The 13,034-nt window shown below is 33.7% G+C and overlaps 1 protein-coding gene across 2 annotated transcripts in view; it reads right to left on the bottom strand.

Annotated features, from left to right (window-relative positions):
• LOC111715236 (uncharacterized) overlaps positions 1-12,722 on the bottom strand; it is a 17,152-nt gene extending 4,430 nt beyond the window's left edge. Inside the window, exons 1-4 of one of the 2 annotated variants that reach the window (XM_023490543.1) lie at positions 12,606-12,722; positions 3,697-3,804; positions 1,105-2,488; positions 881-996 (exon numbers count right to left, since the gene is read on the bottom strand). In XM_023490543.1, coding sequence (XP_023346311.1) covers positions 881-996; positions 1,105-2,488; positions 3,697-3,804; positions 12,606-12,710 — 1,713 coding nt within the window. In that variant the 5' untranslated portion in view covers positions 12,711-12,722. Of the gene's footprint in view, positions 1-880; positions 997-1,104; positions 2,489-3,696; positions 3,805-11,301; positions 11,327-12,605 lie in introns of those variants that run through there. The other variant, XM_023490544.1, reaches the window with a different exon arrangement.
• Positions 12,723-13,034: the final 312 nt, after the last annotated feature.

Raw genomic sequence — 13,034 nt, 5'->3', positions numbered from 1 at the left:
GGGGGAGGAGGCCGGATGGGAGGGAAAGAACCACTTTTTAAACTCAAAGATTTAGATTATCATTTTTGTCAGATATTTTACTGAAGTTACATTTTTTTAAAGGAATTTAAAAGTGTATGGTGAGATATTCATAACATTTTTTTTTCAAATTAAAATTTTTTTTCGTAATTTTGAAAAACTTAATTTCGCTAAATTATGACCAACAATCTTAAGCGTAAACGCAATATGTTCTGAAAGATTGATCAATAATATCATAAACATGATAATCAAATATTTTACGAAATAAAAAAATTTTGTTTACTAAAATAAACATTGCTTTGACTGTAAATGCAGTTTAATTGAGATGAAAAAAGTTAATTTGGGCCTTTCCCATTAGATGAACTATTTGTATTCTGTCACCTGGACTATTCAGAGCAGATTGATTACATACTTTACATTTCAATGTTAAAACACATTTACTTATTATTTACATCTAAAGTTTTCAAATAGCTCATCCTTATCAACCCTATCGATCTAAATAATTTAGCAAACATACAAACAGCCTCATCTATTCTTTAGATCCGAATTATTTACAACTATTTAAAATTACGAAAATTATGTTTTTTTTTTACTTAATTTTGTTCCATGGGACAGTAAAGTAACTTGACATCCCGCTGTGGAATTATGGCCATGGGTCAGTAATATTGGTCATTAGGCTGTTTGATAATTATTAACAAGTACTTTACAGGGATGTTAAAAAAATGTTAAGACATAATTGATCTTCGGAACTCTTGGTGATTTTTTTTTTATTTCCCCAAGACACAGTCCAGTAACTTCCCTCTGTTTGGGGGAATCAGAGCTTGGTAATCTTGGTTAAAGGCGTAAAACATTAAAACTATACCTCTGCTGGTAGATTCATGAGGAGATTAACCAGTTCTTCTGTTGTTTGATTCATGATCTCCTGAGCTATGATCTCTTTAAGTAGTCCGCTTGATATCTCTTTATAGAACACTAGCCCTGAAATCAATACATTCCAAGCACATTGCTTCTCAACAGTATTTCATTCTTAATGAAAAAAACTTTTGAAGGAAATAAAAAAGCGAAATATTCTGAATATATTGTTTCCTAGAGCATTTTTTCTTTTTTCATCAAGCTTTTTAACAATTATTTCACCGATGTCTTTTGGGTCTGTTTTCTGGAAATAACTTAAAACCACTTTTTCTAAATTTACTGAGTCAAGATCAGTTACAGCTTTTGTGCTCTGATCATCCTGTCCTGCGTTATTTACATTGTTTGTCCTTACAGTAGAATTAGTTTTATGAGGATACAGCTCTGAATCTGAATCACTGCTGCTGAAATTACTACTACAGCTTTCTTGTTTATTGAGTTTACTAACTTTAGCTTTATCTGAGTCAATTGTAGAAAATGAATGCTTTTCCAAAAATTCTTTTTCACTAATTAGAGATTTGTGTTTTCTTGTCGGATTTGAAAGTCCAAGTTTCCGTGCTGTATTGGGAGTATACATTACATTTTGTTGAACCTCTTTTTGAGAAGTCTTAGGACTGTTACTTGAAGATTGAGTGCTGTGGAAGGATGGGTAACTGTTAGGCTGTACAGGGGGAGAGGACTCATCAAGTGACTTAATCTTCCCCATTGTTATAAATCTGTTGATATTCATCTTTGCTTCCTTTTTCTCATTCTCACGCTTAATCCCTTGACCTGCTGTGCTAAGTATGCGTTCATACTCAACCGGAACTCTTTCTGTCAGAGAATTGGGATTTTCTGGATGTTTGGACGGGGTTCTCATAAATCTTGGTGATGAGCCGGGACTGTCCATGACAGGGCTAGGATCATCATGAGCTCTTGATCTTACAGGAGGTTGGAGGAACTTAAAGGGTTCTGGCTTGGGTTTGTTCACATGTCTGGGTCCTTCCGCTTTTGAAATGTCAGTTTTCACCATGTTTGTGGATATGACTTCTTGTTGATTTGAGGAAGTAATGTTTCTACTGACTGAGTGTGAGTGCCTTTCAACTGATTTGAATTTTGTAATTTCCTTGTATCTATAAAAGGCTGGTTGATGAAGGGAAGTCTTTCTTCGATCTTCTTCTTGAAGAATCTCTTCCCAGTTAGTATTGCTTTGAACCTCTTGCATGTGACGGCGTATATCTGGAACAGATATATTTTGTTTCATATGATGTTGATTTGGCTGAGGACTTGGGTTTGGACTCGGACTAGGACTACTCTCATCCTTTGACAGCCAGGGTAAATCTAAATAGTCCCCATAATTCTTTTCTGTCGGAGGTGCATCCTCGTTGTTAGTTGTTTTAGTGTCCCCAGTGTTTAAGCACTGATTCCAATATCGTAATGCTATAGGACTAGATGCCTTATCCACATGTTCCTTTTTAGGTGTTGGCACTTGGAGCTGGTTCTTTTGATTAATCTTTATAGGAACCTTCTGAGGAGCTTTTTGAGGACTTGGCGGGTGGAATCCAAAGTCTTGCAAACTTGACTAAAAAGAGTTTATTTTAGCAAATTATATGTTATAAAAATATCATTAGAAAGGTTCCATTAGCAAACAGAAAAATCATTTAACATGCAAAAAAATATTGTTAAGGTCTTATAAAAAAACAACGATCACTTGATGGACATATTTATTATTTTAATTTTATTAATTTAAACAATTAATTGGACCAAAAAAGATTCTAATACGGTCTTCAACAGTCAGAGGAGAGCGGCACAATTTCACCAGTGCTATGGAGTAGCTCTTGAACTTTTCAATTCTCATTCCTTTATAAAAAGCTGGTTTTTTGGTATGCAACAATTTTCCTTTAAAGGGACAGTAAAGGAAAAATGAAAGGGGGTATAGGCTGAAAGCTAATCACTTTAGCTCTTGATCGCGACCCATGAAAGTTTTATCTGATGTTCCTATCTCGAGAAATTGATATAAAACTGTGTTAAAATCATACGAAAGTTCATATATGTAAAATTAAGAAAATCTTAAACTTAAATCACGTGACCAGAACTATCACCAATGGCAGAGCAGTATACTGATCATGTGTCTCTGCTTGTATCACGTGACCACTTTACTGCACTGTCATTGGTGGATTTTCTGGTCAAGCAATTTGGACGTGTAAATAATATTATGAATTAAATCTATTAAAAATTCATTTACTCTCAGACAAATTAGAATCAATGGAAATTTGTCTGAGAGTAAATGATACATTTGTGAGGGTCTAGAAGAGATAACCTGCATAGCACTGGTAAGAATATGTATTCTCTCATCTCACTATACTTTCAGTAGAAGTAAATATTTCCATTTAGTGTGTAGCGCCAATTTAAGGATATATCTCTAATTGGATAATGAGATAGATAGAAAGATAGATGTTACCGCTATGCAATTTCTATTGGTTCAGAAAAAACACCAAACACATGACGCTGAACCCTGATTGGATCAGGCGCTAATGGACTTGGCATACATGAGTGATCTGACTGGTGCTACATTGAATACACTGTTATAAATATATTTATACATACAAGAGTGATCTGACTGGTGCTACATTGAGTACACTGTTATAAATAAACTTATACATCGTAGCACTATCAGTTGAAAGTGTATGCATAGCACTGGTAAGAATATGCATACTCTTCTTTGACCGATGCTGCAATAAGTAAGTTATACAGTGTAGATAAGATGTTGTTTTATCAATAATCACTAACCTTTGGAAGAATAGAAACCCGGCAGGCCCGGAGCTGCTTGGCCAGTATCAACTCCTCCTTCCTCTCCATATCCACCTCCTTCGAGTCCTTGTTAGGCTGAGGGGCCATCTTAATTCAGAATACAATTATTAGAATTTAGGGCACTCTGCACTATAGTTTCAGTAGAAGTAAATATTTCCATTTACTGTTATAGTGCCGATTGAAGGATTCAAACTCTAATTGGATAATGCGATAGATAGAAAGATAGATGTTACCGTGCATACTATTTCTATTGGTTCAGAATAGACAACAAACACATGACTGAACCCTGATTGGATCAGGCACTTATGGACTCGGCATACAGTAGTGTCTGAGAACAAATCTTAATATTTTGTTGTCATTATATCGTAGTACCACAAGTATATTAAAATTTAGAATAGTTTGTACTAAATCAAGAACAGAATCTTTATATAAAACCTAACGAGCTGCTCAAAGTTTGAAATACAATATTAGTAGTCAAGATTAAAGAACCTATTCTATAGTTACCAGGTTCGAGCTAAAAGTCATTCAAAATTTCAATTATCTCATATGCGTTGTACTTTAATACAAATTATCTCATATGCGTTGTACTTTAATACAAATTATCTCATATGCGTTGTACTTTAATACAAATTATCTCATATGCGTTGTACTTTAATACAAATTTAAAAATGTAAAATTTGAAACTGACCCAACTTTAATAGGACACTTAACCAAAGAATTTAATCTATTTCAATGTTTTAAGGGAAAATAAGTTATTCTTACACAAAATCTTATTTCTTTTTAACCAAATTAAATCTTAAATCAGTGTTATACAATAAAATTCGTGATTTTAGTGATGTTATACTTCTCTTCAAAACTGTTCTCAAATAAATATATTTATTAGTGTTTACTGTTAAATTTTACAATTTCTTGTTCCTAGCTCTATTACTTATTAGAACAAATATGCTTTTTGACATGCTTTGTAGAAAATTACTACTGGAAAGAATTTTCAAATCTGACATTTCGAGTAAAATAATGGCTTCAGTTTTCCAAGAGTTTTTGAGTAAAATAATGGCACTCAGTTTTCCAAGAGTTTCTGAGTAAAATAATGGCACTCAGTTTTCCAAGAGTTTTTGAATAAAGTTTTCCAAGAGTTTTTGAGTAAAATAATGGCACTCAGTTTTCCAAGAGTTTTTGAGTAAAATAATAGCACTCAGTTTTCCAAGAATTTTTGAGTAAAATAATGGCACTCAGTTTTCCAAGAGTTTCTGAGTAAAATAATGGCACTCAGTTTTCCAAGAGTTTTTGAGTAAACTAATAGTATAAAATGCATGCCTGAGAATTCACATTTTTACGATATAAAATGTTCAACAATCTTTTGTCAAAAAGTACAAGCGTGGTTTTAATTTTAATTCACCATTCAAAGGAACTGAGTCTATGCAATATCGGTGCAATCCTATGTTGTTTGAGACCTTTGAAATTTTAACTTTGAATTCTGTTAAATCAAATAGTCTAAGGCAAAAATATCAAAGGCTTTCCCCACCAGGTTGCAAAGATATAGGCATACGATAATTTGAATTAGTGGAAAGAATTCAGTTCTTTTCGTAAAAAATGTATTTTAACTACATAGATTCAATGTCACATTTGTGGGTAAAATTATGCATCCAGAGAATGGGGTTCGGAGAAATGTTTCACAAAAACAGAGAAAAATGTTTGAAATCTCAACCTCACAATGTCAAGTATGCTGTGAGAGCCGTATATGTCTGTGACACAGAGTAGAGAATACATATTGATGAAATTAGAGTCTCTCTCACTGGCAGCCATAGTACATTTGAATTTCCAAGCTGGGTCAACCTTTCTGGTCCCAGTTTGTACTGTACCTAGCTCTAATGACAGGACTAGTCGGTGCAACAAGGTGGACGCGGTCAGACTTTATGCTTCATATAGGTTGAATTTACTTTTACCTAAGGGGCAGATTTGCGTGATCTGTATAGTTTTTTTTCAGTCCCATTGAGTCTAAGAACTATTTCAAAGTGTTGGAGTTCGTTTTTTGGCGGTATTATACTTTTTTTAGAAATTCTCCAGATCAGGGTTTCCAGCTGAATGAAAATATCTTTAAGCATAATTTCCCCAGTTATAATTTGCTTCCGCAGAATTCATCGTCGAGCAAAAATGCTGAATTCCGCTCAAAAGATTGCGGAAAACGCAAGAAAATTTGCACGAAATTTTGATTCTGCTGGAAACTCTACTCTACATAATTTCTGTGGTCTATGTCTTGTGAAATAAGAAACTTTACATTTTAAGGTTTATGCATTGATCTGGTGTATTAGACAAATTCAGTTTAAAAATGTCAGGTAGAGTTTATTATATGAATTTTTCATCTGATCATGTGTAATACGTATTGATGGCATTCTCTTTTAAAAAACAATCAGGTTCCTTTTTCAAAATGCGATTTTTAATTGTTTTTGGTTTGAATGGACAAATAAAAACAATTTTTGTAATTTTATTAATGCTTAGGAAAAGAATTATCGAATCATCTTGATCTAAACCAAAAATTGATTTTCTGAAAAAAATCCTATTGGCTTACTCATAAATCATATGTTTATTAAGAACTAGCTTAGGAACCCAGCGCTGCCCAGGGTACTCATAGTTACTCCAGCTGTTTACCCGCACTTAAACGATCTTACCGAGAAACTAAATTTTCGCTAGAAAAGTCGAACCACTCAACTTAGAATCTCAAAACCAAGGTAAAAATATTCCCGTGCACACCGGACTAACCAGAGTGAGCAGCATTCGGTTTCTTCTATTTGAAATCAAACGTGTTTTGGTCTTAAATTCAATAATCATTTACTTTACGGATTTGTTTATTTATACATTTTTATTCAAAATGTACATGCCAACAAAAAATGTTATGTTTAATGGGTCAAATTGTTATCGAAAGTCAAATCTTTCTGGAATATTGACAGAACCGTTAAATCCACGTGCGTGGGTCACCCGAGTTCCCCAATCAAAATTTGAGACAAATTGGTCCAGCGGTTCTAGAGTTATGATCGGACAAACAGACAGACAAACAGAGATTACAACTTTATATATAGATATATATTATGAGAAATGTACTTTTCAATTATTAATCATTAAATTTTAAACGTTCCCTTTATCAAAAGGGGTGAGGGGGGGGGGTTCTAGGAAGGAAAATAACTTTTTTCTTTATTTTTAATGATACCCTTGACCTTTTTCTTGATCTCCTGGATTTTCCCCAAATTGAACTCCTAAATGCCCTTTTCAAAGGGTTGGCCACCTGTACAGGTGATTAGGGGATCCTCTTTCAGTCTGCACACCTACAGAGCACGTAAAACTAACATACAACAAAGTACATGCTGTCCGTATCGAAATATTTTCAGTCTGCACACATACAGAGCACGTAAAACTAACATACAACAAAGTACATGCTGTCCGTATCGAAATATTTTCGTATTTTCATCTCTCATTCACAATTCATCAAAATTTGCGTAAAAGTTCATATACTTAATTATTATACATAGGCTAACAGAAAAGTTTGAAATAGCAAATACGAAAAGTTCACAGTTAATAGATGCAAATCTATATAATAAAGCTCTTTCCTCATTTAGATTTATGTTAGTTGCATAGCTGGCCAAACGCCTGGACGAAATTTCCAATTTCCAAATTTTTTTCCCACTGCGAGTTTTTAAAATTCAACGGACATGGTCGGGTACTTCAGCTAGTATAGGCTCTAAAGTTTATGCTCGCTGGACTCTTAACTAGGACTTCAAGCTTACCGTGATTGCACACCTTGCCTGGGGTGTATATTTAGATTGTTTTCTTTAGCTCAAGGTGTTTAACCAAGACCTCTAGTTTACCGTGAGAGCACACCTTGCCTGGGGTATATATTTAGATTGTTTTCCCTAGCTCAAGGTGTTTAACTAGGACCTCTAGTTTACCGTGAGTGCACACCTTGCCTGGGGTGAATATTTAGATTGTTTTCTTTAGCTCAAGGTGTTTAACCAGGACCTATAGTTTACCGTGAGTGCACACCTTGCCTGGGGTATATATTTAGATTGTTTTCTCTAGCTCAAGGTGTTTAACTAGGACCTCTAGTTTACCGTGAGTGCACACCTTGCCTGGGGTATATATTTAGATTGTTTTCTCTAGCTGAAGGTGTTTTTACAACTCTTAAACTACCGTGTTCAGTTTATTAGGACTATAAATCTATATATAAATTTGGCTTGTCTGTTTGGGTGTCTGTTTGTTTGTTTGTATCCAATAAACGTCAAAACGGCTGAACCGATCGGGCCCAAATTTTTTGTGGGACATCATAGGGACCCCAGGGAAGGTTTATGAATGATCAAAATTTCAAATATTTGTCTCCATCAAAATTCGATCTTCATTAAATTTTTGAAAATTTTGAAAATCCACAAAATTTTTTGTGAAAATCCGCGATTTTTTTTTTGTTTTGTTTTACGATGTACACAAAGAGAACATGTTCACAATTAATTTAGAAGATGGGCGCGAAGCGCCCTCTAAGGCTAGTAAATATATATATATATATATATATATATATTATAGATAATTATATATATATATATGTCTATATATTTACAGGATGTCTCTAAAATACAGTAGTTGATGTAAGATACTGTTTGAATACTGTTTTTTTTAATAAAAGGACTATGAGCGTAATGTTCAAGTGACCCTCCATTCAAATGTTGCAATGTCCGATTTACAACTGTACCCTTAAAAGCTTTATCTGATAAAGTATGAATTAGATATCAACGTATTTAACTTAGTAAACTGATTATTTTCAGTTATATTTCTTGACAGATTAGTGTACCATTAGTACCGTTGTAAATCAGGCATTGCCATTGTTAGCTTTTTAGGCACACAACTTTATCATAATCCGATGTGATGCCTTAAATCTTGAAGTAAAATGAAACAAAGGATTTTAAAAATTTAAACGTGAATAACATTTGCTAATTTTGATGTTCTAAAAAACGAAAATCGGTTGAGAATTGAAGCTCTTGGACTAAATACTGAAGTTTTTTTAAAGACACCCAACATGCTTTATATTTATTTTTAGTTTTCTAGAAACTACAATTTTTAGCGGAGTTTTTTCCTTCATAAAAGATTAAAACTTTGATGGATTCTCAGAAAGAGCAAAAGATGTTAAAATCAAAGGGATTGTTTGAAATAAATCATAAGGGGGACAAAGGATGAGAAACTAATGATAAACAAACTAATTTTCAAATGATATCAAATTTCCTGTGGGGATAACTAAGTGAGGGATCAATCATTGCTCCTCAAATTAAAAGGGTACACAATGGATATCAATGTCAAACGTTCAAGATTTATACAAAAGTTTTGATTTCAGGATAATAATAAAATACCAAGGTTTCAAAATCAAAAATTCATCCTTGTGTCATGAATATTTAATTAAAAATCTGAAATTTACTAAATTATTTCTCTTATCATAATTTGTCGAATCTGTGCCTCCTTAATGATTCCCTCGGTCAGTTCTCTAGTTGGCGAGCAACCCAACCGAATCCGGGAAATGATCCGCGGAAAATTCGGGAGAAAAATCCGTGAAACTTTTTTGGTTAAACATATTTTTTATTTCTACTTAAAGGGAAACTTTATTATAAGTTTATAATTCAATTAAAAAATTTTTTATCAAAAATGTTATCAAAAATTAGTCTACATTCCTTTAACCCTAACTTCTACTGAACTACTTTAAACTACTGAATTGAGAAATCACATATTTCAAAAATTGCATTATGCGGACCAGTACAAGGATTGCCCGCTGAAGTGTTTACTTGTACCAGCCCGTCTAATTTACCCAGTATGTGGTTGACCCAGCGCGTTTTATACAACAGAATTAGACAGGGGGGACCTTTTTTGTTGGTGGGGGGGGGGGTCATTTAGACTTCCCCCTTTAAAGCAGGGGCGGATTAAACCAATATTTGAGGGGAAGCCATATTTCAGGTCATTTATCCATATTCCAGGAGCTTAGAGGGGGGGGGGCGTGGGCCCAGGTTCCCCCTGTGATCCGCCCCTGATTGATAGGCCTGAACGTAAGATTGCGTCCGATTATTGGACTTAAACAATTTCCAGTTTATTGTAGTCCAAGAATAAAAAATCAATAAATTTTTATAAAATGGCTTTTCTGTTAATTGGCAAAATTAACATGAATATCAATTTTGGAATCACAATCGAATATTCAAATGCAAAAAAAAGTTTCTCAGAAAGAATTAATTGGAAAGGCATGCCAAGAGGCCTTCACAAAGCAGTTTTGATAAAATTTAGTAAGTTCGGAAAAGAATTACATATATTATGCATTATGCAATGTTACAAAAAAGTATTTATGCAAAATTTATTACTTCTGCAACACAACAAAAACAAATGCAATTTATTACAAAAACAAACACAATTAAAAAACAAGAAAACATCATGCACAATTCACATTAACCTCAAAACTTATGAAAGCAAAACACAAAATAAAATCTAATTTTTTCTAACACTATAGTATGTGCTGATGTATGCAGGTGAACAATGTGCAAGGTAATAACCAAAAATGGGGGACGAAAAAAAATCCTAATTTATATTCTGACTCTTGAGTCTTTTCACTGCAAACTTGAGGTAAGGTAAGAGTTATGTGATATTACTGGTACGACTTTGTGGTATTACTGGTACGACTATGTAGTATTACTGGTACGACTTTGAGGCATTACTGGTACGACTTTGAGGTATTACTGGTACGACTTTGAGGTATTACTGGTAATACTTTGTGGTATTACTGGTACGACTTTGTGGTATTACTGGTACGACTTTGCGGTATTACTGGTACGACTTTGCGGTATTACTGGTACGACTTTGTGGTATTACTGGTACGACTTTGAGGTATTACTGGTACTACTATGTGGTATTACTGGTACGACTTTGTGATATTACTGGTACGACTATGTGGTATTACTGGTACGACTTTGTGGTATTACTGGTACGACTTTGTGGTATTACTGGTACGACTTTGAGGTATTACTGGTACGACTTTGTGGTATTTCTGGTACGACTTTGTGGTATTACTGGTACGACTTTGTGGTATTACTGGTACGACTTTGAGGTATTACAGGTACGACTTTGAGGTATTACTGGTACGACTTTGTGGTATTACTGGTACGACTTTGAGGTATTACTGGTACGACTTTGCGGTATTACTGGTACGACTTTGTGAGCTCGAGGCACCTCTAGTTTTGATTTTACGTCCCAAGTATGTAATAATGAAATTTATCCGGTAATATATTGGAAATCCTCTACATTTTCTTCTTCTCCATAGCTCTTCATATTTTAATAAGGAGAGTTATGATTGAAATTTACTTTATTATGACGTAAAATATTGTCATTTAAGAGTACATAGCTAAGATGTATGAACCAAATGTCTTTTTGTTTTTCTTAAAAAAAGGAAAAAATAATTTATTCGTTAAAAATCTATATTTTAACTTTATTTCACATCTTGTCTCAATATTTTAGTTGTAATACATAAAATTTAAAATGTTTGAGTCACTGATAAAAAGATTTTTTTGAATGAATAAAAACCTGATGTTATGTTGGTGAATATGATAGCTTTCTAAATATATTCTTAAACAGATACACATACTAGTTCCGGGCGGATGTGTGTGGGGGGGGGGCAAAACAACATTTTTAGGATTTACTGATTTTGTAATATAGATAGAGATATCCTCCTTTATCTGCCAGAAAATTAATTATTTTAAATTGTGGTTTCTTGCCGTGATATGCAAAATTATGCAGGGTATGAAACCAGGGATATTTAACTGCGATAGAAAACAAAGATAAATCAAGAAGAAATATCCAGTTATAAAATGAGTCTAAAATTTCCATTTCCAAAAGTATATATCCAGGAACAAATCAAATGCAAATGCCAAATTCATTTACAATTCCTGTGACATTTAATGAGATTGAGCTAGGCGGCTGAATTACCTACCATGCCGCTGAACTATCTTTCACCACAAAAGGAATTGAGTCTTTGCCACAAACTTGAATTTTCTAATCTCTATATCTTTGCACCAGATCTGGCGTAAACTTTTGATATTTCAAACTTAGATGATTGGATTTAAGAAATCATAGTTTGAAATATCTAAGGTCTATGTAATGATAAAGGGATTATAAAATCAAAGTTTGTAGCAAAGACTAAATTCATTTATAACTTAAGGACATGGACAATCCTGAATCAGCATTTCAAATGTCTCCAGACCAAGCTCAAAATCATAAAATCCGTCCTGTCCTTGGTAAAAAAAACCTAAGCAAAAATCAATTTCAAAATAAAGATGCAAGTGGAGGTAAACACAATGGTAAACTCCAGGTAAAATCCCAGGTGCATGATCAAATGCCTTAAAACTTCAATACGAATTGAGACCCAAATTTATGTGAATAATGGTGGAACGAACAATCAAAATGCATTCCCATCAATATTTGTATTCAACTGGAAACTTTAGTTGGTTTAACATTTCAAGGTTTTATAATTTATATTTTTTTCAATTAAAACAAATTTATTCTTTTAAGTGGTTTTATTGTTGAACGCACAATTATTTACAGTTTCTCTCTTATATGTATATTTTTTTTAAACAGTTTTATCCAAGGTTGTATAATAAGGTTGGTTACTCTTGATGCGCTCAAATGCACAAAATATATTCCCTCCTAAGATAGATAGATAAAAACCTAATATGATGTCACTGATTGATTATAGAGGCGAGAGTTACGTCATATGAAGTTTTTATCTATCTATCTTAAGAGACGACATTTTCCGTACATGGAGTACATCGAGAGTAACCATCCTTATTATACAGCCTTAGTTTTATCTCTGAGGATTAGGATTTATTTACCAGTTGGGTTGAAGCATGTTTAGATGAAAGACTTCTACAGTCAGCCATGATCATTTTCATCTTGTTTTGCATTATTTCGCCAGCCAAGGTCACACAAGACATCATCACCAGAACTCATCTGCCACATTCTACACAGGTTCAGGAAAAAAAACATGGTGACAATATTCCCGAGAATATTCAGGAACCGGAGGAAATGTATGAGACAACTGAGATCTTTCTTCTGAAAACTTTTTCCCAAAAAGAATCAGAGAGGGAAAACAGGGAAAGTACACGGTTTTTAGAACAACTCATAAGCTCTCATGGACAAAAAAGAACCAACCAAACACTAGCAATAGACCATCAGTCAAAGAGAGAAAACAATGTTGACACAGAAGACCAAGCTGAAACCATAAAAACCTGGGAACCTAACCCAGTGGTATTCATTGTTGG

Source organism: Eurytemora carolleeae, unplaced genomic scaffold, assembly GCF_000591075.1.
Source record: "Eurytemora carolleeae unplaced genomic scaffold, Eaff_2.0 scaffold1729, whole genome shotgun sequence".
Lineage (NCBI taxonomy): Eukaryota > Metazoa > Arthropoda > Copepoda > Calanoida > Temoridae > Eurytemora > Eurytemora carolleeae.
The sequence above is the reverse complement of the archived record's forward strand: the minus strand, read 5'-3'. Positions and strand labels throughout refer to the sequence as shown.